At 32.7% G+C, this 27,295-nt stretch overlaps 1 protein-coding gene across 1 annotated transcript; it reads right to left on the reverse strand.

The window, feature by feature from the left end:
• Positions 1-7,754: 7,754 nt before the first annotated feature.
• LOC123527998 (uncharacterized) lies at positions 7,755-13,433 on the reverse strand. Its single transcript, XM_045307742.2, has 2 exons — positions 13,218-13,433; positions 7,755-9,519 (listed from the first exon to the last, which is right to left on the reverse strand). The coding sequence occupies exons 1-2, from the start codon at positions 13,257-13,259 to the stop codon at positions 8,311-8,313; spliced, it is 1,251 nt and encodes a 416-aa protein (XP_045163677.2). The 5' UTR covers positions 13,260-13,433; the 3' UTR covers positions 7,755-8,310.
• Positions 13,434-27,295: the final 13,862 nt, after the last annotated feature.

Consider the following 27,295-nt stretch of genomic DNA (forward strand, 5'->3'; position numbering starts at 1 on the left):
TGATTAAACATGAAATAAGAATGAATATTGTAGTAAATCTTGTAACTGGACTTTATCTGGGGACCAAACGCCGCTTTTTATGGAATTTAACGCCGCAACCCCTGTATCAATGAAGGTTCCATGTTCACCGCCGTTTGAATACATCTGCGGATGTCTTTTAATTGTTTTTTGTACTTTTAGCATGCGTAAATGTTGAGTTCTGCTCAACCCGGGGCTAGAGGGCGTGGACGGTAGCATGCATTTCCACTACCGTCCATGAACAAGCTCAATCAAACCGAGCCTGCAACATTTTCGTTTTTGACCTGTGAAGTTCCTACTTTTTCTATTTTGTTTGATCATACCCGGAAAAAAATTTGAAACTCTGCAAAGACAAAATGGTACAATTATTTCAATTATAAAAGATCTGAACGTAACAGTTTTTAAAGGTACACACCCACAACTCGCCTGCAATATTGGAGTACAAGTTGAGATCGAGGGCGAATCTCCTTGAAAGTTGTTGACATAATACCATACAAAGCTCTGCATGCATTTTAAGCGATTTCAGACGAATATCTGGGCACATCAGAGTGAAACAGACACACTTCTCGCCTGCATAATTGGAGTGGACGCAGAAAGTTTGGTTCGTGACCCTTCCTAAGAAATTGTGAAATTATACAAGACGTAGCTGTGCATTTTAAGCCATCTTCAAAAAAAGCTGAGCAAATAAGGTAAAAATGTATTCACTAGTCGCCTGCATAATTTGAATACATGTAAAATGGGTTTCCAAGGTCCTTCAAAAGATATTTTGGATTAATAAGAGATAAATTTATACATCTTAAGACATATTCTATCAAACAATCTGAGAGAATCAGGTAAAAATGGTGCCATTACCCAAATGCATAACTTGAGTACTAATAGGGAAGGGGATTTGGGTTCCTCCACCGGAAATTTTGAAAATAAACAGGATAAAATTTAAGCCGCATCTGACAAAACATATCTGAGAAACTCTGGTTAAATGGTACGCATGCGCAAAAAGAGGTAAGGTTCGGGACCCTCTTAGAGACAATAAGGCAAAACTATGCATTTCAAGTTATTTCAGACAAATAAAGCCGAGCAATTCAGATTGATATGTTGACTATACTAGACTGATAAATCGGAGAATAGGTAGAGGGCTCTGAAATTGTTGAGTCTTACAAGAAAGTGGTAGTGTTTTTGTTTGTTTTTTAGCCAGTTTAGACATAGAATATTTAGTAAACGTTATGTGATTTACAAGCAACAATACAAAATTTTAATTCTTATATGAGAAATGCTTTGAGGGAAATGTGAAACTATGTTAAGGAGTTACCATTGACTCTGCCACCACACAAGAAACCAAACCCACTGTCTCTTTCGTAAGTCAATATAAAAATGAAGTCTAGGTATATTTTCCTTCAAAATATATACGATTTGGACATTTTTTATAGGGACACATCAAAATAAATTTTCAGTACACAGAAATCCTAATATAAACAAAGAATTATTATATATAACAAAAATAATATCCACGAAGAGGATTTAAATAAAGAATTTACAAAATAAATTGCTTCGTCAACTGAATACTGTAGAAGAATATATAGACTAGATCTGCTAGACCTAGTACATCTCTATCGCACTTATATAAAAACAGACAAAAACAGAAGACAAATCAGGTTAGATATTTGTACAAAATGTATCTGTTTTGTCAGGAGCGAAATCAGACATTATAAATATTATAGAAAAAGCAAAAAAAAAAAAAAAACAACAAAAAATAAAAATTTGCTTTAAAACAAACCATCTAAGCAGCTGCCTCGGTGTGCCTCGGTGTGATGGCACTGGGTCACCAATTTCATATGATTGTTAATAGCACTTAATAAGAAGTAATGTAACCTCGTACAGTTACTTTATTTAAATATGCAAAGTACAGCGTACTACCACCAGAACAGAAGGTTACAGTTGAACGTGTTCATGTTCGCTTTTTATATATACCAACATTTCGGATCTTCCTTGTAATAGTATATCTAGAAAATATATGAAGGGCTTGCGTCGGTTTTCAGTGAATATTTACAGTATTATCATAAATGTTTTTCACTTGGCTATATTAAAAACAAGTTGTTAAAACAATCATGTGATAACAATTCGTCCAAACATACGCCTTTACAACTGTATAAGATTTTAACCTAATAAATCTAACCAGCAATACTGTTTTAAACGCATAAACTTATGCATACATTTAGTGTTTTTATAAATTAAGTGTAATAAAATGTTATTTTTCAAATATCAAATTAAGGAATTAGACATCTTTAGTTAACAAATACCTTTTTTTCTTATTTATGCAATACATTTGGTAATAATCGGGAGTGTATAGCACAAAAACGTATGAAGAAATCGTGAATATTTCTGAACTACCTCCCTTATCATATTATATTCGTTTACAATTGTTACTTTGATTCATTGTGTATGACTATGCTAAAGGAAATAAATTGTAGCCCAGTGTAAGCATTTTAAGGCATGAACTTTATACTCCATATTTCTTATTACATGAGTACCATAGAATGGGAAAATATATGAAAATCAGTCAGGTATAATAAATCTCAACATATCTGAATTGTGGTTCAATAAATCAAAAATATTGTTCACTATATAAATGGTAACATTTTATATAAAAAATAATGTATAATTATCTCTTTAGTAAGAAATTTAACCATTTCTTTATGAATCTTGTATATCATTTACTGTGACTTTTGACAAATATTTGTGATCTTTAACCTGTGATGAATCTGTTTGATAAAAGTGATCTTATCAGCCAAATTAATGAAATTAACTTTGAAAGAAACTTGGAATATATGCTTATGATACAATTTTACCAAACGTATATGAAAGATAATAGGTAAGGGTAGGTTAATGCAATAAAACGAAAAAAAAGTCTCAAATTTTTACAACATACTCTTTTAACTGAGAAAGGTCAAAAGTGAACATTTGGATTGTAAACGATACTTGTATTTATGTAAATAGCTCTACTGCAATAAAAGAGAGTTTCTTAAATCATATTTGATACCACAAATCACGTCGTCTTCGTACTCCACATAAAAGAGAGTGTTAAATTACATAACATCGGCAGCCTAGTGGCATAGCGCTCGCGTCGAGTGCGGGAGGTCGTAGATTTGATCCCCGGCCGCGTCATAAAAAACCCATAAAAATGGTACTAGTAGCATCCTCACTTCGCGCTCAGCATTAAGGGTTAATGCTAGGACTGGTCAGCTCGATGTCAGTATAGTATGAATGGTTGGGGTATCATACCCCATGTTTACCGCGCAATATTCCAGTGAGGCAGCACTATAAAGATGGACATTGTACACATTACTGCAAGTAGATATATAGAGGATATTGCATGAGTGTCTTTTCATATTGAATTTATTAAACGAGTTGAATAAAATAATAAAATGCGAGGCTCTGCCGAGCATTTTATCAATTTTATTCAACGAGTTTAATAAATCCAATGTGGAGAGTCACAAATGTAATATTCGTTTTATCACATGTTAACTTTTCTTGTCGAAACATAAAAGAAATCGACTTTCTTTTACCATATAAACAAGACAATTTGACCGACGTCGCCTAAACTATAAATGACGTCGACGTCAAAGCTTTATTACACTAGTGTATTATCATTTTTATTTAATGGCTTTATTGCACTCCCGCGACGTCAAAAAAGTGATAAACTTGTTTTTATGACTATATTTTTTCTATCACTTGCAGCGGAACGTTATGTTTCTTTAATAAACACGTTATTATTGAATCGAGAAATATACAATAAGGGACAAAAATAAACTACTTAATAGGTATTTCTATCCCGTTTTATTCCGTTTTGAAAAATAAATTATAAATAACTAAAATATCTTCTACATATATTTAGTTTGTAATACATCATTAACATTTCGAGAGTCATCTTACATCCCGGGGTGTAAAACTGAGTTTTCTAGCACCGGTGAAAATACCGGAAATCCCCGTCTAGTTTGCAAGAATAGATAGAGGATATTTGTTTGTTTAGAGTGAATATTGAATATATCTCACTGAGAAGTGAGAAAATTTCAAATATTTGTAAACATTTTCTCACCTCAAGGTGAGATATATTCCATATTCACGAAAAACAAACAAATTTTCTTTTTATTTTTTGCTCAATTACGTTGAGATGTGCATTTAGCAACAATTTTTAACCTCAGCGCGGGAAACAGACGCGCGTAAACATACATGACGTCAGACGCGCTGTGACGTTATAAAGACGCACACAGCAGAAAGTTCCATTTTATTTTATTTTGTGCTGCATAACGTTTTGACTTAATTTGAATCGAGAAATATACTATAAAGAGCAAAGTGCGACCACAATTTTCACCCTGTTTTAAGCAAATAATTAAAAATTCATACACAATGTATGCGGGGGCGGAGCTATATCTCCCACAGTGTGAAAATATAGATTTCGTATTTTCACAGTGTGAGTGATGAGATATGAATATATTTAACTGATAGAATACAGTATTTCATTACTTAAGATAAAATAAAAGAGTACTATTTCCTAGTTACAATGTCAATAACCCCTACTCCGTAATAGAATTCACTCGTTAGAAACATTTCTATTTTGTTACCTTTAAGAAATGAGATAAGGTAGTTTATTTTATGTTTTTCGGTGGTTTATCGAAATATAACGGTGAATTATATCCTGATAAACTCACTGGCCACTCAGTGAAAATTATCAAATCTGATACCCGGATTAACGTCAAAACGTTTACCGAGCGTACTGAAAGCCGAAACAATATGACGATGACGTCGTTAAAATGACGTCATCTTTGCGATGCTTCCTGATAAAATTTCCCGCAAATTTCGACATTTTATTGAAATAAACACAACAAAAGTAGAGTTTTAGACATAAAATAAACAGAAAAATTGTTGGTATCGATGTAATATCACGGTAATTTCACTCGTGAACTCAAAAAGTTGTTATTTTCCCTCGTGGCTGCGCCACTCGTGAAAATATCACTTTTGGTGCCCACTCGGTGAAATTATAACGTGATATTACACCGAAACCAACAATTATCCTCTATAAGATGAATAGGAATTTTTATCCTACCCTTATACAAGATATAGCACAATATCGGCCTGCCTAATAAACTTTGCTTTATTCAATTAGTGTCAAAATATCACTTTTGCGGGAAATTTTGAAATCACATATTTTATCAAAATTTTAAACTGAAACCGATACTATTGTATTGGAAATGTTTGAATTTAGAAAATGAGTGGTCAAATTATAGGTTTTTATCCAGAAACAAAAAAGTTATTGCTATTTTTCACTTTTACGGCACTTCAGCCGGAAATTTTGAAAACATATTTTTTCCGAATTTTTCAATGAAACCGTTATCATTGTATTGGAAATGTTCTAACTAAGAAAATAAGTGGTAATATCAAAAGTTTTTATCCAGAAACAAAAAAGTTATTGCATTTTTTCTATTTCATCCGCAAATTTTATTGCACTTGCAAACGTTATATATGACGTCAAGTCTGCACGCTGTTGGTCTTTCCAACGACTTTTGCCCCAATATTCTGAGCACGTAGGATAAATAGAATATTAGATTACTGTCTGAAAAATTTAAATTTATTAGTCTCGTCTACGAAAATATATATGGCTCGGCAGCAGCCTCGCCTAATATATTTTCTTCAACTCACCTAATAAATTTAAATTTATCCGACAGTAACCTAATATTCTCTATATCTTGAGACCATACATATTTTTGAAGTTTACAATAAGATTGCTAAGGGTTTCCTAAATTTGAAAGAAAGTGTATTTAATATTGTTGATAAAAATTTGAAAAATACCAAATCGTTGTTTAGCTGATTTCTGCAGTAGAGAAACTTTGTGATCTTACCGCACAAATATGTGTAAATGTCAGTTTTTACATGTGACCTTTAAACTTCGATGATCATATTGCTTTGGGGATGGAACCCAGATGAACCGGAGATGCCTCCAAGCAGAAGCTCATGTATATCTACTGAACCTTGCAATAAAAACCTTGATATCTTAAAAAAAACACACAGTGCTCTAGAATATGCAATTTAATGCAATCACGTGATGCGTAATTTTACAAATAATGGTCAGTAATAACTTAAGCACATATATGATTTCTTACATCCCCTTATTTGTTCAGTCCGACACTTGCCAACACCAAAACAAGAAACATACTTTCATGTTTTTTCGGCGACGCCGTCTAAATTCGTTTTCGTTACCTATGCCACGTGACTTCAGTTTGCAAATCAAACTACTTGATAACACATTATAGATAATTTATCAAAATGGAAGATTTATGCAACACTCTTCCTGATTGGACGAGAGTGTCAATTTCTTTCACTCTGTTGATTGTGCTACGCCGAGTGAAATGTAGACAAAGCGTTTATCATAAACGACGCTGTTCACAGTTTTAAAGCTAACTTTGGCTCAGTATATTTAGCAAGAATATTGATATATCTCAAAATGATAAGTAAGTTTAATAAATATGATAAAAACCTGTTTAAATACCAACATATATCAAATTAAAGAAAGAGCTGAATACGGTCTGCGTATCACATGAATAAGGGTGTGATAAGAGTCATTTATGTAGAGAAGTGCTTTTTAAAAGATTTTCCTTGTTACAATTGTCGTCTGTATATGAAAAGGTTTCTTGCTTTTGTGGCTTATTCAGATTGCATATTAAAATGAGTACTTGTTTGCTTTGTTATAAATTATTTAACTGATTTATTATATATGAATATTATATCTTTAGTATGGTATGCAAATATTGAACTCAGTTGAAATCTGTTTTATTATATATATGCTATATAATGATTGAATCTCATTACACTGAAATGAAGGTACGCTGCATACAGTTTATCTATGTGATATGACTACGGTCAAACTTTGCTTATGAAACAGAAATAATTACAATTGTATGTTTTGCTTGACCTTCACTTTTTTATAGGTGTGACGTCATTGTCCAAAGATTCATGAATAGCGAATATGCATTTGTTAAAGCGGGATCAGTTGGCCTATTTTAGAAATAAATAAAAATAATAAATAAAAAAATCCTTTAAATGATTTTTTCTCATGTATTCTAATCAAACTTGATTTGTAGCATCTTTATTAGGCCCGCAGCCAACTTTGTTCAGCTGGGACATTTAACCCCTTTTAGGGGCTGCTAGAGCTAAAACTAGAAATGCCTTTATACAGCGTCTCATGAACAGCTTGGTGGATCTTTGTCATACTTGGTCTGGAGCATCATTATAAGGTCCTCTTCCAAATTTATTTATATAGGAACTTGGGCCCTATTAGGGACCACTATAGCTAAAAGTAGATATGCCTTTCTTCGCATTAACCACTAAAATGTAATGGATTTTTATCAAACTCGATGTGAAACAATATCGTAAGGTCTCCTTCTATTTTGTTACAAAAGGGGATAGGGACCAATTTAGTTAAAAATATAAACACGTTTAATGACCTTTTCTCATGAACCGCTTCATGAATCTTCATCAAACTACTGCTGTAATTATTCGTCTAAGGATAAACGAAACAAAATTGCAGCCCTACGAAACCTTTGCGAAAAATTAAAAGAGAACCATTTAAATTGTTAAAGTGCGGTGTTTAATTTTGCAATTTGAAAAATGTTAGATGAAAGATGAATGTTAGATGAAAAATTCATAAACTTCTTTCCTTATTACCATTCGCCGACCATCATTTTTAAGGATATTTCTTGTTTCTTCTCTTTTTATATTTTAAATTCTAACACGACCAACAAATAACCTACACACATGTAGATCAAAATCAATCTTGAGTTATTGTACAATAACCCACGCGCGTGCAATGACGTCATCCAATCCAGGTGCGTAACACGGTCGTAAAAAGTAGTTACCATTTTTTCTAACACTGTTGATACTTGTATGTCGTGTAAGAACCGAAATAACAGGTTCCCTACGACCTTCATGATATATTCCTACGCATAAGAACTCGAAACACGGGTTATTCTACCATAAGCCACTGTTTGGAATTTATTATTTCTTAAATAATGTGCTATATGAAAATATATAGGAAAATGTTACAACTATCTATATATTCATATGTAACATATTATTGATTGTTCAGTTTCGATAAATAGTAAAAGTGTGAACTTCAAATAAAATACAGTAAAACAAGTCCACATTAACACACACATTCCGAAGAAATGTCATCTTATAGTTTTCAATGTAAAACAGTAACATAGAGCTATAGGGGAAACAGAATAAGTACAAACTTGTCCAAATTTAAATGAATTTGAATATATTTTGCATAAATGTTAAGTTTGACTGAAGTATTTCATCAGTTTTCTGGTTATACAAAAAGAGGTTGTCGGAAATGCCACGTATATATGCTGCAATTCCACCGAAATTGCTTCGAGTTAAGATCAGTGTGTCACAGAGCGATAGAATAAACTGTTCAAAAAGAACAGTATAAAATCCTTCACACGCTTCTTCCTTAGACTTTTTCAGATTTCCTAGACGGTCAACATGGACAATTTTGCGATTCATGTTGATATATGATTTGATATTTGCTTCAGCAAGTCTTCGTACTTCGTCCGAATCAGTTGCAATATAAATTGCATATTTTCTGTCATCACTATATCTTTTCAAAAAGTTAAATATCAAAGTTTCATTTGGACTTCCTCTAGGAAGTTTGTTATCTTCTGGAATACTGGGATTCTGCCCTTTGCGAATATGGCTACATACTAAATGTTTGTCATGTATCCTGTCCGTTTTCAGCTTCAAAGCATCATCCAAGATTTTTTGATTTGGTTTCAATAAAGTGTGCAGTACTCTGTGAATAGCTTCTTCGTTCGAAGTATTCAGTAACCAATTCAACCGTGTTTCAGTTTGCTTGTGTTGTCTTATTTGGTCAATAACATATGCATTAAATCGTAAAATTACAACTTGTGATGTCCAATTCCTATCAAAATCAACGCTCTGAATTTGCTTCAAAAATTTTCTATTACCTACCACATAATTGAACGCAACGAAGTTCTGCTTTGGAAGAGTTCTAAGATAATTTCCACATTTTGACCAATTGTAAACACTGGACAGCAGAAAGTTTTCTAGTTTGCAAGGATGTGTCACATTCATGATGAAAGTTCTATTTGTCAGTAATGCCAATAGAAAGGATGATACAATGCCTTTCTGACGATCACCCCAGCCACCACATAAACTTGAACGATCACATGTGTATACAAGATATCTACGACTTTTGCATTGGTTTACACTATGAACTTTAATAATTTCAAGATTTTCTTCTGTCAAGTGACGACCACTTGTATAAGTTATTTTTCCCGTAAGAATGTAATTGTTCCACACACTGTCTATAGCATGTTGTATGGGCGGCTTCTTCAGGCCACTAACGATATGCCTTCCGTCTGCTGTCTTAGTAATCTCCGCATTGTGGTTTACCAAAACGAAAACTAAAATGACCATACCGACCAATACCTAAATGAAAGAAAAAAATCAGAGCATGTTCCGCTCATTAAACATTCATTTATAATGCTGAATAAAGGAAAGGCTTTATTTTAGTTTAAATTAATGTTCTGTTTCATCTGGCTAAAAAAACAAAGACAAATATCAAACAGGGAATGCCACGCACCAAAAACGCAGCCTCCCCAAAACGAAACCCACAGCACGCAGACGTGCACACCACCCGCACACACACACACATACACGCGCACATACAGTTAACTTTGTTAATGTAAAATCTGGTTTATAAGTTTGAAAGTAACTTGTATTTTTCATGTAAATCTATTCTTACTTTCATTCTTTTTTGTATTATTATAACCAAATTTCATCTGTTCTGCCTGCTCATACTAGTTGAAATATATTTGAAATCTATCACTTTGAAATTACTAAAATGATACCTTGTTATATTTCAATGTTTCCTTTATTAAAGATTTATAAATCTTAATGGGACAGAACAATGTGTATACTTTTCCGAAATGTGTTTTTTAAAAATGACAAAGACCAAGTCTGGTGAAGATCTATCTAATTTACATGGATTTGTTGTAACAGTTCTTATTTCAGTTTAAGATTTTTTTTTGACATTAGATGTAACATGTATTCTGCAAAGCATGTTGATTGATAATACGTATTTTTTTCTAGCTTCTGATGTCTTTGCATTTATAGATTTCAACGGGGATATTTCGTTTCTTATACTGCTATCGACTATGATTTACGCAGTCGGCACAAACATTTACACTATTCAACGAGTAATAAATTGATAACAGCGGATCTAAATTTATGATAAGCAACACTCTTGAACGTGTTGATTCAGTGCATTTTGAGATTTTCCGAAACCATTTCGAAATATATACAAGACTTCTTTTTTACATTTAATGATTACATTAAAATTTATGTATAGCTAGGTCGTTTATTGGCTTTTGTTATGACTTTTAGTTAAGACGACCCGTTCAATGGGGAACATTAGTCAGTTACTTCCCCTGATTATGTCCATGAAGTAGATTGGTCCTTCCTCTGTTTTTATCGTTGACTTCTTTGTAATTTTCAAAAGCAATATTAAATTTCATTATATTGGAAAATGATCAAGGACAGGTTTTCTTTTAGTGGCCGTCTTGTAAATTTAGGTTTGATATATCATTTTTATTTAGAAACCTACATATAAAAAGCATATATTTTTTGACCAACCGCAACATCTTGGGTAAAGGATATAACGAAAAAGTCAGAGGAATCCAACTGACAGGGACCAATGTAATATTTGGTTATCCTTGCGCTTTATCATACAACTTTTCAAGGAAGTAACAAGCTATTGTTCCTCATTGTACTGACAAGTAACTTTGGTTACATAATCCTTTCAAAACGCACCTTCTGTTTCATAGACAGTTTTCGATTTCGTTTGGTAGAATTATCTGCAAAAGTATTCTTCGGGTGTACGAACACGGGGTGTTCGATCGGGTGTATAAGATCATTACGGTGGATATGTGTCTTCAGTTTTTTGATGAAATGAATGATTGAACTTTATCGCAACTGTAAGATTCGATGAACGCAGGAGTGAGGAAAACTAGGAAAATTTGAGTAACTAACCAAACATTTTTTTCAAACAAATGACTTAAGTGAACTTCTCAGTATTGTGGTACCGGACAATGGTAAAACCTCCAAATACAAAACATAGTGCAAAAAAGTAAAATGAATATAAAAGTACTAAAAGAGGAAAGGGAACGGTTTGCTTTAAATGTCTTCTTTTGCTAGACTTAGTTCTTTTTGATGTGAACAGTCATTGCATTTTGACAGTCGCCTCCTCGAATGTTGGTGATCCATAGTAGGCGGAACTTCGAATTTTTATTAATGTTGTACCACTTTTCGAATAAGAGGATTATTTTTCTTTAAAGATATAAAATCGCATGAAAATGAAAAGGCTATTTTTGAAAATCCTTCGCTTGTCATGGGTTTAATAATGTTTGAACTTAAATAAAACATATTTTTCAATCAATCCATTAATCTTCCAATAAATTGCAAACGTAAACATAAACTTGTGCACTTCATGCAGAAAGAATAAAATATTTGGGGTTTTGTTTATGACTGTAATCGGCTATTGATTAAGGAATCGGCCATTAAAATAACGTAATTTATTATTTTTAGTGGTTATACAAGTTTGATAAACAATACAAGAGCATTGTTAAGAGCCATTTTCGCTGAAAACCTGAAAACTAAATCTGGATCTGGCTAACTGAAATTCACAACAATCCACGAAAAAAATACGAATCAATGATAAAATTGATTTTATCTTACTGTATCATGTTACGGTGGTAATACTCTATTCTCATATTTTTTGTTTTACAGAAAAAAACATTGTTAAAATCTGTAATAAACAACTCTATACTTTCCCTAAGCTTTCCTAATTTTCATCTTTATTTCGGAGAAAAAGAAAATCTTGAGTGTTTTCTTTATCAAACATTTTAAACTTACGATTGTGATTCTTTTATTCAAACATGCATTTTCACTTCAACGTTAAAAGGTTAGGGGGCTGCCGTAATTTTAGGGGATTTCTAAAATCATAATAAATGGTAATTTAGCCATCTTATTAAAAAGTCATACAGTAATTGTACATATTGTTAATATATTTTAATATGTCAATTGTTTTAAATGTATTTAAAAAGATGTAAATGAATATGAAATATATCATTTATACATTTAACAGCATTAAATAGTACAAGATGTAGTTTGAAGTTAAAATGCTTTAAGATTCTTAATTACACTAAACCGTAATAACGAATTCGCTTTTCTGTTGGCATGAATAAATCTAAATTCCATCGGAATAGTAACGTTCAATCTAAGTTGGCAATATCTTTCAGGTGCTATATGAAGAATTTTCAAAGAAGTATGGCCTTTTGATTTGTTTATTATAAAAGTCAACATAACGGAATCCGTTCGGGAGCCGAAACCCGAAGTTTGATAATCTTCACAGTAGAGATTTGTATGAAGTTATACAGCACGTGTCGTTGGGATTGTCTATTTATAGATATGCTCTCATAAGGTATTCTATTAATGGAATTGTCCTGACTGCTTATCCCATATTATTGATGATATCTGAACATCGGACATTGATTTCAATTTATGATTATTAAAATAGTAATGAAATATTTGAAAACTTGTCTTTTCCAAATGTCGAACCTTTAGACAGATTGGAAAAAATATAAGCAACTTCAGCTTTCAACGTTGACAATTAATATTTTCCACACCTGTTTTCAGCTACGGTTTATGTCATACTTTTGCAAGGCAAATGTAACATTTTCAGTTTTATTGTAAAACTTACACGTTAGCTAATTAACAATAACAGCTAGCTATCAATTTAAATGCACATACTTTACTCATATAATATAAAGAGTTATTTTGCTTTTGTACGTTTAGAATTCGTATTTGGGCAAAGAAAGAAAGAAAAACTTGCAAAATCTCTTACGAATCGAACTAGTGTTTAATATTCAATGCATCGTATATATTAGATATTTAAGTTTTAATAATCTAAATCCTTGACAATTAAACGTATAATTAGAAATATTTAGTATAGTTTGTTTCAGTGTATGAAGCCTTCAGTATAACCATTCAAACTATTCTGAAATGATCAAATAATATTTCCATAGCTATGCACTAACGTATAACTTGAAATAAATTGAAATACAAACCATGAGGATATACTTTTGTTTTAACAATCCGTATCCAATCATATCTTTCAATAATAAAATTTCAATACAGTAAATTCGCAAATCTTCATTTAATCCAATGGGTTAGTATTTTAATATGAAATGGCTATTCACGAAAACGTCATATCTTCCTGATCAGACAAATGTAAATCAGACTTTGTATATGTTCTATTCAGACTAAATACTAACCACGTGGGAAAAGGCTTATGCTACGGCTATAAAGTGTATCGATGGTCGAAAATAAAATAAAAAACAAACAGTTAATTATCAGCAAAAGAATTATGACTATACTTTAGATAACAAATAAGTTGACATTTACGCGGTTATGATTTTTTAGAGGAATTTTTGAGAGAACGAATTTAAAGTTATTTCACAGACAGAGATACCATTGCCGAAAGTAGAAATTTAGAAATTATGTTGAATTGAACTCCAATAAATCATATTGTATCATTTTAATACGATTTTAATTGTTAAAGTTCTTCGAAATTTCCAAACACCACAAATAAGCATAAAACTTACCAAAACAATTTTTTTCTAATGAACAGCATAAAAATTCCTTAGAAATACTGTCAAACAGTTTTTTGTGTGGTTTTAGTGCGTTTGATTTGTGATAAATTCAAATATTTTTGTCCCTAAAAATCGGATTAGCTAAAAAGAGGAGTGTTGTACAGCATTTCAGCTAGACGGACAGTACTAAGCTAGATATAGGAATCTCACACAGTCTTAAGTCTCTAAAACATTAATAAGATTTGCATATAATAAGGTGTATGTATTAAATGCATTCCAAAATCTAAAATAACCTACAGCTTAGAAAAAGAGAGATTCGCAAACTTTCTATGCAATCATGTAGAAGTATTTTATATTCAAGCAGGTATTAACATAAATATCCACTACCTAAAATAGTGTGGCAAATCAAAATTTTAGTTACATTAAACTTACATGCAATGTTTCATTATGAAACAGAGTACATATAGATTACAATATCTAGTATTCAAAATATTTTCCAGCTAAAACTACTTACGACTGAATGTTTTTAACTATGCAGAGAATTACATATTTAACATAACATTAAAGTTTTGGGAATGTTCATTTAAATGGCATACTGTACAGTGTGCAATATATAATAAACTAATGTATGCTTCTCTTTATCTATCAATATTTCACAAATATTGAATTTCTGTTAGCTGATTCATCAAATGATTCGTTAAAAACTGAATCAAAACGAACATAAAAAAGTTATATGACCAGTGAATTTGTATCATGACTTGCACAGTATAAATATACTGTACATCACTGCAAATCCAGGCTACAACTGAGTCACATAAACGATTTGCCAAAACTGAATAGTTTCAACTGTTGTAAGGAATTGTATCTGTTAGATGAAACGTATTCCATTGGGCGCCCTGTTAAGTTATCTATCATGCGTCCCATTAAACTGCCTATTTTACATTATGTGCTGCATTGGCGTGTTGTTAAATAACACATTTTATGTTAATTAGCGATCTACTAGCTCATTTAAACGTATATTTGAAACTTAGTTTTGAAGGTGTGTCGATTGTGGAATATGGTTTTGGTGGTGTTTATTGACTGTGTTTATTTGGTCTATTTTGTTTAGTCCGGGCAACTTGCATTCAAATATTTAATTTCAATGATTTTCTTTGCAGTATTAGAAACACCGCATTAGGTTTTAATTAAGAAAATGATATACCTAAGAATTTGAAAGTGTGCGTGTCAAGCCGGACGCAAGTGTAAACTCATGATAGCATTTACGACAAAACATATGTGTGTCTGTGAATAACTACATTGACCTATCTATGATTTGATGCCTAGTGCTTAAATGATATTGAACAAAATCACCACATTACGTGTCAGTAACCGCAGTAAACTCATAGACTTTTACACTTGCCCATGTACGGAAAACATTTTCAACATTCTAATTGTATTTTTCTCTAAATGACAAAACTTATCCGGGATATTGTGCTCGCGAAAATGTACGACGAACGAAAGGCAATAAAGTCTAGCATTATTAATAAAATGAAAATTTATGACTCATTTGGCAAAATCAATTTACGACCACGATTTAAAAAATCTTGGAAATTATCCCGGATGCGCCGTCAGACGTTCATTCCGAAGTTTTGCTACAAAATATATCTTTGAAATGGCTACGTTGACACTAATTTCGTAATTCTGCTCGTAAAAATGTATAAATAAATCAGATTTATACAATAACATTGCCGCGAAATTTATAACTGATTTTTATTTTTATTTAACACCTGTTATTGCCTTCTTATTCAGTCCGTGAAACCAGATTTTAATTTCTCTGACGATAACAGTAACTACCTCGCCAAATTACTTCAATCCAGCTAAATGATTTTAAAATACGTCTCTTGGTTGATGACACGCTGTGTATTGCGTATAAAAGATGTGTATTGTATTTTATACCTGCATATAATGTCTTGAACTTACACAACTATTCTGTTTTAAGACATTGTTGTTTTTGTGTTCGAAAGTCCAGATCTGTTTACGTTTTAAATTGTTACATTGTCGCGGTCTTCCATATTTTCTTCACAGCTCAAGTAGATAAAAAAACTTTATAAACTTTATCTACCTTATTAGGCGACTACAGTTAAAATAGGCTGAGCGCAACTAAATCCAGCTGCTCTTTATTTCATATAAAATCCACTTACTTCATAACGGTTTTTCGACATTTTCTAGCATATCAAATTTTCAGAGACTTATATTCCCATAAAGAACTAGATCGCTACTTTAGAAAATCAAAAGAAAAGGGGTGTTAACTGTTATATAAGAAAACTAAGTTCGTTAAATACAACCCGCTAATTTTACTGCTTATGATGCATTCAATTTCTCTTTTCGAGACATTAAATTCATTCCATTTTTACCTAGCATGCGATAGGAACATGCCGATTTCAATAGAATGCAAAGTGATACATACTGAAACACGGAAGGGTAAAAGTAAGCACGTTGCTGTTGAGAAAAAAACATAAGGAAAGGAAAACAGATTAGTACTATTTATGTTTGGACTACTTGTGATAGACCAGGGGAGGCTTACATTTTATCTGGTAGTAATCAGCCTAAACCTATATATAAACATCCGTATTTTGGAGAAACAAGTAATGTATGGAGAGGTGTTCTTGATTAGCTGAAAATGAATTTGGCTTTATTTAGAACTCAGTAATATCTGTTATCATTATGTCAAAGACACGGGCTTCATAAGAGTTTTGATTCCAAGTAACTCAATATCCGTTTATTTCACTTCGTCAGATAAATGAAATATAATGGAAAACATTCTGTGTATTTCTAGAAAAAAATGGAGAGAAAAAATATTAACAAAATTAAAATTTAATTAGATATCGTACAATAAAAGCATATCAAATGAGTTCTTGTCTCTAGCTGAAAATAGAAAAGCGGTAAATTACACAGGGAAATAGAAATTGATATTCTTTGATTGATATCCTCAACAGGCGTTAAATGAATATGGCGAAATTGGTCCCTTCTTGGACGTCATTTTCATATTGGGTATATCAATGTATGCAGGGGAAGTCGAAATTAATTGGAAATTGTTAAAATACAAGAATAACCAGACCTCGAAGCGGCGTAAAATCTGTTTCATGTTAGTACCTACCATTAAATGTGATTTATGATATCTTAAATGCATTTTTTAGGAATGAAATGTCACAGGATCATTTTTCAAGTATGGAAATGCAGTATACAACAATGTCAACACTTCAGAAAAATTACAATAGTTTATGACAGATATAAATTCAAATTTTGATACTCGATCTTCTATTTTATTACATTTTTGTTGCAAAACATACATTTGTAGTATCATTTAATCATTAAGCACGTACAAGGAGCGAAGTTTTCTGCACGTCAACAGGTACATTTATGTGTTGTCTTACAGATAAACGCAAACAGTAAACCAGCGATATTTTTCGTACTTAAAGCACATAATTACCTATTAATTACAATACTTCTAATAGATCAACAAACAACTTACATTTGGGAATTTATCATTCATAAAATCAAAGTAAAGGTTATGAAATTATTTAGTTTAGGTTTACAGACATTTGTCATCAGTCTTTTTTATGATATCTAATTTTAAAATTTCATTTGCAGATTTCATATGCAGAAAGGATGTCTTTAGATTTTTGTTTGGGTAGTTGAAAGTGAAATTGTTCTGCTCAAGCGGGGCTAGAGAGCGTGGACTGTATCATGCATGTTCACTTTTGTCCATGAAAAAGCACAATCAAAGCGAACCTACAACATTACTATTTTAACCATGTTGTAAGTAAACCCGATCGCTCTTGCTTGCATTCAGCATATATGTTTATTTGATATTCGAGTACAAAATATCAGACCACTAAAATCATATTTGCAAATATCATCATATATATAATCATATTCTGAAATCGAAGATGGAGCATGTACGATGTCAGCGTTAAGCATCGAAGAAATGACGCATATTCCGACTGCGTTGCAGTCAAAACGTCAATAAACAACAAAATATTGCGTAAATACTTGGCATAATTACAACTGCTGAAGTATTTTGATTGCATAAAGCATTTTGGACGGGATGGGAACGGTGCTTTTTCGTAACATCTCTTGTTACATGTGGACGATTTCAGACGTTATTTTAATGCTTTCTTACAATCGAATGTGTAAAAGTTAGTAAAAATATGTTTTCAGTTATTGTTTAATTTTATTTTAATTGATCAAAACATTCATTTTTTGTCATATTCCAGTTATGCGGATTAATCGCTTCAAATGAAATTGTCGATGGAATTCTAGTAATAGAAGTATGCCATAAAACATATTGTCAGAGTAATTTGTATATTTGATATATTGAAAACGTAACACATAAGCACAGATATTGCTTGACTCCCTTATCATGCTACCATTGCTATGATTATAATTGAATTACTGTAAATAATAGGATTTTAGTCATTAATTGACGATTTATGCTAATTACAGTGTTAGCTGTATCCCAGCATCGCACATTATTTATGTACAACAGTTAAAGAAACCAGCTATTTGATAGAGCAAATACTCTTTGTAAAATGCTATGTAGGAATCTGAACCAATCAAATACAAGTTCTATAAATAGCACCAATCGTAGCTCACGTCTGCTAAGGTATAAATAGGTAGATGGGTGACAGAGAGATCATTCAGTATCCAGCGATAGAAGAAGACACATCGATGATTCAACTTATTTAAATAATTTATTCTAGTTCCTTGATAAGGAAGTTATTGCAACTACACTGTCAGGGCGGATAAAGTATTAAAAAGAAGCCGTTTGAAGTCCATAGACCAAATTAGAGTCACAGAATTTCATCAAGGCTTCAAGCTACAGGACCAGCACATAGGATATTTACCTTACGATAAGTTGAACACTATAGACATTAGCAAGTATTGGATGAGCATCTGAAAGCTGAGACAGAGACCCAGAGTGTGGTAACCTACTGAGATAGTAGGAGAGTTTCAGCTTATAGATGAGGTTCAGTGATGTTGGCGAAGTACAGCCAAGACATTGCGGTTATACCTATATAGGAGTTGAATGCTACATGTGACAGCATATAGGCGCTGAGCATCCATGAGTCGGAGCAAATATATTGAGTTACAGCTTTCATTAAGAGGACATAAGCTGAATAATTTAGACAAGATAGCCATAGGAAATTTCTTGCCAGCTATACGTTTTAACAAAAGACATTCTATATCGTTAGTCTAAGACATAGTCACCTTAGCCATTGGATCCATTTCATTGTTCAAGATACTAAAGGCGACGTCACTTCCCTGGATCATATAACTCTTATCCCGACATATATAGAAGGGATTTAACAGAATATTTCATGTATTTCTCAGAATATTGTGGTATACTGACATTTAAAAAATGAGCCACGAGGGCGTTATCCAGAGTTACTGAAATGAAACATCCAAGTATCAGACCATCTCGGAATATATAAATGTCTTAACCTCGATTACATGATGGCAAGTGTCAAGAGAAATTTGATTAAATTTAATGATCAATACTCTATTACTGCGTTCTGAAATGGCCTTTATTTTTCTGTAGCTGCATAACCGATTTAAGTCCGCTCGATGAATTACTCGTAATAACATGTAGGACAGGGATATCAAGTCTTAACATTTTTCAGCTAGTTGTATTCCCATACATTTTAAAGCCACACTGCATTTAATACTGTATTCACAAATAACAAGACTCTGTATGATTGAGATGTAATGGACCTAGCAAAACCAATTGCGCTCCTACAATCTGTTATTTATTAAAGGTCCAATACTACGGAAAGTGAACATTTTAATTTCTTATAAAAAGCACAGAAACTATTTCATTTTATTGGAAAATGAAAGTTGGTATGTAGAAATTCGAAATAAATCGCAGTATATGTACAGTTATTTTTCTATGAAGTATGAAGAAAGTTAAAAAGACCTGGGGGGTCATTCTGTCGATTCATTGAAATTTCAACATAATACACATACATTTCTTTGAGTTCCAAAGACCTTCTGTAAATTTTGACCTGCCAATCTTCATTATTTAGTGTCTTGCAGAAGTCTATGCACTGGCTATGAAAAAAATTGCCAACTCACTTTCCCTTAGTAATGGACCTTTTAAGGATGTTACTAAGAAGCAAATAATTTCATTAGTCAAAATCAATTTAACAGAAAACAACTGTTTAGTTAAAGAGTACAGAATAAATGTATGATACATTGATCCTGACTAAAGAATTTATTTTGAATGGAATATGCCTACTGTAATAAGCTTAGCTTTTAAAATTAAATGCAGTTAATTGAAATGTGAGCTTGAAGTTTAACTAGAACGAAATATTGTCTTTGAGTGGTTTGGCAGCAGGTGTTGCTGTTTAACCTTTAGCTTGCTGGCGGCGAATATTTCTGCCTTTGCAACCAGTGCAGACCAAGATCAGCCTGCACATCCGTGCTGTCTGATTATTGTCTGCACTGTTCCCTATTCAGATTTTCAGTAACTATCCCTTCGGGTAATAAATGGTATTGCTCAGATTGAATGATGGACCAGTCCATTATAGAAATTTAGCAGAGTAAGGGTTTACATGTACATTTGTACATAAAAGAACATATGTCCTTAAGAGAACACATTCAAGTAAGATATCTTAAACATGGCTGAGGGCAAGTTGTTAGGTTTGAACATTTTAAAAAAAGGAATGGAAATGTATATATGTATACATATAAATATATGTATATATTTATTTTTTAGGGGGTGTAGAGGATGCATGATCAGTGGTGGGCATGACTGGTTGGAGGTGTGAGGTGGGGGAATGGTACAACTTTCATGTTGATAAATATTCATGGAATTTTTGAAAAAAATCTAAAATAAAGAATGAAAAAAAAACACATTTTTTTGGAGGGGTGGGGTAGGGGGAGGGGGAGGGGATGTAACAAAGGCAAGTGGATGACCAGGTGTGGGTGCACAACTTCACATGTTAATAATAAATGTTCATGGAAAAGAATGAAAGAAATTTAATAAAATTCTGCCAAATGGTAAGTTTGTTATGTAAAAATATGTAGATTTTTAGACAATTAAAGGGCAATAACTCTAAAGTTACAGAAGGAATCCATACGAAATTGTGTGTGTACAACCATATTATAGTGCTCTAAATTATGTTCAAGTTTCATAGTTCAAGGTTAAATATATCAAAAGTTATGATACTGAAATTGCCATATCTATAGTACCCTATATAGTTAACACTAGAAACTTCTAAGGGCCATAACTCTGGTGTTACTTGGGCAATCTGACTTAAACTTAATTGGCCCCATAACCTCATAGTGGTTAACATGTATATGAAGTTTGTAAAAAATCTAAAATAAGGAATGAATTTTTTTGAGGGGGGGGGGGGTTGGGTGTGGGGGTAGGGGGATCAGAGGGGGAGGGGGTGTGATCAAGGTAAGGGGGTGACCAGGTGCGGGTACACAACTTCACATGTTTACAATGAATGTTCATGGAAAAGAATAAAAGAAATTTAATGAAATTCTAACAAATGGTAAGTTTGTTATGTACAAATATGTGGATTTTTATACAATTAAAGGGCAATAACTCTTAATTTACAGAATAAATCTAAACGAAAGTGTGTGTACACAACCACATTATGGTGATCTAAATTCTGTTTACAATCATGCCTGTAAGGACGCTCAGAGTTTTCATTATTTAAAACAAATTTTTGTCATTATTTAGACAAATTTGTCAGGAGGAAAATCATTTTGAATGCACATTTAATATTTTAATATATATCATTCGATTCTGGAAATACCATCTATTATTCAAAGGGCGTTCACTGAAATTGGACTGACTGAATAGCGAACGTGCAGGCTGATCATTGTCTGCACTAGTCGCAAGGGCGGAATCACTTGCTGCCAGCAGGCTTAAGGTTATATACTTATATGAAGTTTGACAGTTTCGGAATAGAAAAGACTGAACTATTTAAAGGCAAAGAAAATCTCCTATATAAGTGACCTCCCCCCCCCCCCCCCCCCCAAATACCAGACTTTTTAATCCCCAATATACAAGATCCTGTCTGGTCCAGTCTGATAAGGGTCCATAAAACCCCTGTAGACTTGACATGTAGTCTAATTATTGTCAGAGAATCATAAATTTTATTGCCTACAGGTAAACTGGTTATTTCCTGTGTTTTGCATTTTATTAATTGAAATGCTGTTGTTTTTTTTAGTCTTTTTTCAGCATGTACACAAAATTATTTTAATTGATAAGATACTAATTTTGATTGCTCAGTCATGTTGAGTAATGTCCTGGCCAATTAAATTATAACTCTTATAGCAAAGCATTTCTCACTATAAAATAATTATTCAAAACTTAATAAGAGAAATTACAAGTTTGTTTATTCAATGATTATGATCTTTTTATCAAAAGTAACAAAATAAAAACGAAAAAAAAAAGATAATTGCTGGATTTTATTAGAAATTAAAGAAGCGTTCAGTTGCATTTTTAATGGATAAAGAAGGTATATAGACAGAAGGATGTTATATATTAAAAATGCTTAATTCCTCTTGTGTTATCTAAATAATGTTAACTTTCTTTTATGTATAATAAAATCCAGCAATAAAGATATATCATTGTTCAAAATACACAATAATTTATTACTTCTAAAAGCTATGTGCCTGAATGCACTTTTAATATTTTTGATAATAAAAAACAGCAATAATGAGATGTAATTGTTAAAAGACTTACTTTATTAAAAATATGATAAAATACAGTTGTATCTTATCACTTTGTTTATTTAGCCCTAATTCAATCAAGCTTTCTAAACTCGTTATAAAGGTGAGAACTGATTTGCTATAAAGGTGAGAAATATCACCTGCAATTTATTTACTGCACAGTAGCTATACAGTAGCTTATTATGATAAACAGAAGCAAGTCTACCAATGGTCCTGACTTGTGTATTGGCCCTTATCGCCAATACGCAGACCTTATCATCTCCATAGGCCACATACCAGGCATACCAGAATCAGTGTCTTTAAGGTTGATTCAGTTAAATCTTATCCAATCATGGGAAAGTGTACTTGTGTTTGTCTGACAAATGATATCAACCATTTTTTAAAAGAAATGATAAAACAGTAAGTAATTTTCTTTCATCAGCATTTAAAAATATGAGCTCAAGATAAGCGCTTGCAAGTTTTCCTTTCTTTGGGTAAAGAAGATGTGAAAGACGGTTTAACTTTGCCCTTTTTACTAGTTACGTACACCGACAATATCTAAAATTGAAAAATGTACGATAAGAAAGGGTTGGGAGAATAATCTGAAATATATTGTCTTCTTGTGGTAGTACTGCTGTAAAGAATTTCTTATCATTTAATGAACCTATGAATATATATGCTGCAATAACACAACTATAGAAGAAACTGTTAAAAAAGTATCGTATAAAATCCTTCACAAGCTTCCTCCTTATACTGTTTTCATTTTTCCCAGCCGGTCAACATAAACAATCGTTCAGATAATGTTGATATATGATCTGATATTTTCTTCAGCAAGTTTTCTAACTTCGTCTTAATCAGTTGCAATATAGATACTGTAGTTTATGTAATCACTTTACCTTTTCAGAAAGTCAAAAATCAAAGTCTCGTTTGGAGTTCCTCAAGGACGTTTGTTACCTTCTGGAATACTGGGATTCTTCCCCTTGCGGATGTGGTTGCACACTAAATGTTTGCCATGTATAGTGTTCATGTAAACTTTGTAGATATCATACAGAATACTTTGATTTGGATGAAACAAAGTGTTCAGTACTTGTGAATAGTTTCTTCGTTTGAAGCAATTAGCCACCAGTTTAGTCATGCTTTAGCTTTGTTGTATTGTCTTATCTGATCAAAAACATATGCATTGAATCGCAAATTTGCAACCTGAGCAGTCCAATTCCTGCCAAAATTAAGGTCTTTACTTTGCTTCAAAAGTTGAACTTAATAAATTTCAATTTCTTACTTCTGATCTAAAATCATTGTTTTTTATTAGATTCAAACTTTACAACCAACTTGATCCGACTCTGTCTTGCATAGAAATCTGAAAATTAATACGCCAAAACATTACACAAATAGAGTCTTTTATGTCAAAAATATAAAATAAGGGCTGAAAAACAAATGCTAACCATGTTCAGCTTTGTGCCCGACCTCTCTATTCTGCTGAACATAAATAAATAATTTTAATTTGCTGCCAAGTGAAAATTTGTTCGAAGTTCAGTTGCATGCCGGATAACCCATCCTCAACAAGCAAACGTTAGACGTGACTTGTACACACACCATAACGCTGCTTGACAGAACAAATAGGCAACCCGTATTCCTGATGGATTTATTCAATAAAACTCCATTCCAGATGCAATATATTCCTAGATCGAATTGCAGAAAGCTAAAATCCTGAACAAATGCTAACATGAATCGCTTTCCGTTTCTTCAAGCGTTTCCGTTATAAAAACATTTTGTAGTAATTGCAAAAACGGTATGCATATACTATACATTTATACCATGGTCTCACGTACCTAATAAAAGTGCGTTAATAAAAATAATCACATAAATATGTTTTTTTTTTGCAGTTATTCTCAAAAACAATATGGCATCGTTTTAGGAAAATATCCAAAAAGAAGTCTACCAAGCTTTATCAAGTCATTGATCTGATAAAGCAAAATTTATCTGACCCTATGATTTTTGCCTTTATTTTGCATGAGGGTAGGATCAAAGAGACATTTCTGAAAGTTTTCTTGTATAATAAGACAACCAATGAAACTAAAACTGAATAATTTGATTAAACGCCTATTTCATACCATGATATATTCAATGGCGTTGTACAATAATGATAATAATAGTTATTATAACAATATTAATAGTGACAATAATAATAACAACAGCCTTATTGTAAAAGCAGTCCTGATCGCACCCTCCCCTTGAGGTCATTTTACCCCTTATTGCCAATACCAGTGCTAAAAGCATCTAGTAGGATCAGACGGGCTGCAAACAGAGGTTCAAACTCCCCGGTTGATGGTGCCATCATATACTATTTAAGAAAGAAATACTACACACTGCCCTACCCATAAAGCCTTACCAATAAGTGCGATTATTAAACAAACCTTGGATATATAAATGTTGAAATGTTAAACCTTTTACAAAAACTTAAGAACTATCATCTGCTGTTTTCGCATGATAAACAGTTATCAAAATTTTAAAACAATGCCGCGAAATCTCTGAAATACAGTGTCTTAAGACATTTTTTGAATGTGTCAAGTGAATTACTTTTGCGTAGTTCTAACGGCAGTTCATTCCAAAGTTTTGGACCAATAGTATAGAAACTTCTATCTTTGAATGTTTTGCACATTTTGTATGGAACAACATAACGACATTCACAATTTTCGGACGATCTCAAACCTTCTCTACTAGGAATATACTCTGTAAGCAATTCTGGTAAGTACAGAGGTGCTCTGCCAGTGTGATAGCTATACATGAAAGAGAGTATCTTGAACTCAATTCTTGCTTTAATTGGCAACCAATGTAAGTGGTACAATGCTTGTTTAGAACTGTCAAATTTCCTCCTGTTAAGAACAAGTTTTGCGCACATGTTTTGAATACGTTGCATCTAACGCACTTCACAGTTAGCTGCAACAAACAGTATGACGTTGCAATAATCAAGATGTGAAATAACTAGAGACAAAACTACAATTTCAGTGACTGCTTTTGTTAAGTACTTTCGGATGTTCTTAATTCATAGGTAATTCAACATGGCTGTGCGACATATACGATTTACATGATCTTTAAAGTTCAAGAAATGCACCGAGATATCTAATTGTGCTTTCACGTTCACAACATCACCAGCAATGTTAATGGAAATTGTAAAACATTTGTTCAATTGAGGTCTGCTACCTAACATAATAAATTCAGTTTTAGAAGTGTTCATTTTCAGTTTGTTTCTATTCATCCAGTCATTGATTATAACTGCTCACCTTTCAAAGTCTCCGATCGCTTGTGATTCTACGGAAACAGATGTAGGACTAAAGCTTTTATTTGCTATATGATCCTCAACAAAACCGTAGACTGATACGGATATGGAATGACATTAAAAAGAGTTCCTGCATAGGTGAGATACAGCCAAAGACCATGGCAGGGGCACACTGCATTCAAGATGACGGTCTGGTGAATATGCATTGTTGATATTAATCTTACAAGTACGAGGCCTTAAATAAGAGTCTACCCATTGAAGAGCTGTATCACAGACGCCATATTGTGCTTTTAGGACATCTAGAAGAACGTTGTGGTCGACAGTGTCAAATGCTGCACTTAAGTCAATCGCAATAAGGGCAGTGACTTCCTTTTTCTCCATACCACTTAGAAGGTCATTGACTAGCCGAAGTAGCGCAGATTCACATGAATGGTATTTCCTGTATGCAGACTGGTTCTTAGGCAAAAGACTGTTTTGATTTACATGTTTGTTTAATCTGTAAAGAACAGCTTTCTCAATAAGTTTTGAAAAACATGATAAATTACTTACAGGACGATAATTGGAAAGCTCTAGTTCAAGACCGGCCTTTTTGAGCAAGGGTCTAACAACTGCTTATTTGTATTTCACAGGGATACCACCTTGTTGTAATGAGAGATTCACTAATTTAGTGATACTAGAGAGAAGTTCATCTACATGTGATTTCAGAATACGTGTTGGCAAAATATCTAACTCTGAAGACGTAGTATTCAGTTCATTGATGAGATTTTTCACTTTATCTTGAGTCAATTCAGGAAACTTTGTATATCCTTTACTTGAGGTTCAAAGTTTTGGTATTAACTTACGGACTGACGTATTTTTGAGATTTTTGCCATGAAAATATTCAGCAAATCTTTCGGTCAGTGAATTATTAGACTCTCCTTGAGGCAGTGGGTTTTCAGATTTGGTACCAGTTAGCTCAGATACCAATCCATACAGAGTCTTAGAATCCCCTTTAGCGTTATCAAACTTTTCACTGAGTGTGTTTCTCTTTTGACGTTTGATTTCAAAATTGTATTCATTCCTTATTTTTTTATGCGACTCAAACTGATCTGTTTTACCATAACACCTCCATGTACGCTCAGACTTTCTAACTTGTTGCTTTAGATGTTGCATCTTTTCATTGAACCAAGGTTTGGGTGCTCTCTAAATTATATCTTTTTCTTTTAGGGGAGCGTGCTTATTCAGGACATCCTCTATTTCCGATTCAAACTCTTTCCACAAACTAGTCTATATTCTGTGAATCAACGTTTATTGTACTTAGGGCGTTGGAAAATTCTGATTCGTTCAAATTTTTAAAGTTTCTAAATGTCACGCTCCTACTAGTAGACATTGTCGGTTTATGTGAAGTCTGACTGTGAACATCGAATGCGGACTGTCCAGGGAGCGTTTCAAAACACATTTATTCATTTATTTGTTTGTTTTGGTAAGCGCCGTTTTAACAGTATTTCAGTTATGTAACGGCAGACAGTTAGCCTAAAAAGGGTTTCTGGATTGTGTACTGGTACAAGTTAACCCGTTCTCAGCAAGT

Source organism: Mercenaria mercenaria, chromosome 14, assembly GCF_021730395.1.
Source record: "Mercenaria mercenaria strain notata chromosome 14, MADL_Memer_1, whole genome shotgun sequence".
NCBI classification, from domain to species: domain Eukaryota; kingdom Metazoa; phylum Mollusca; class Bivalvia; order Venerida; family Veneridae; genus Mercenaria; species Mercenaria mercenaria.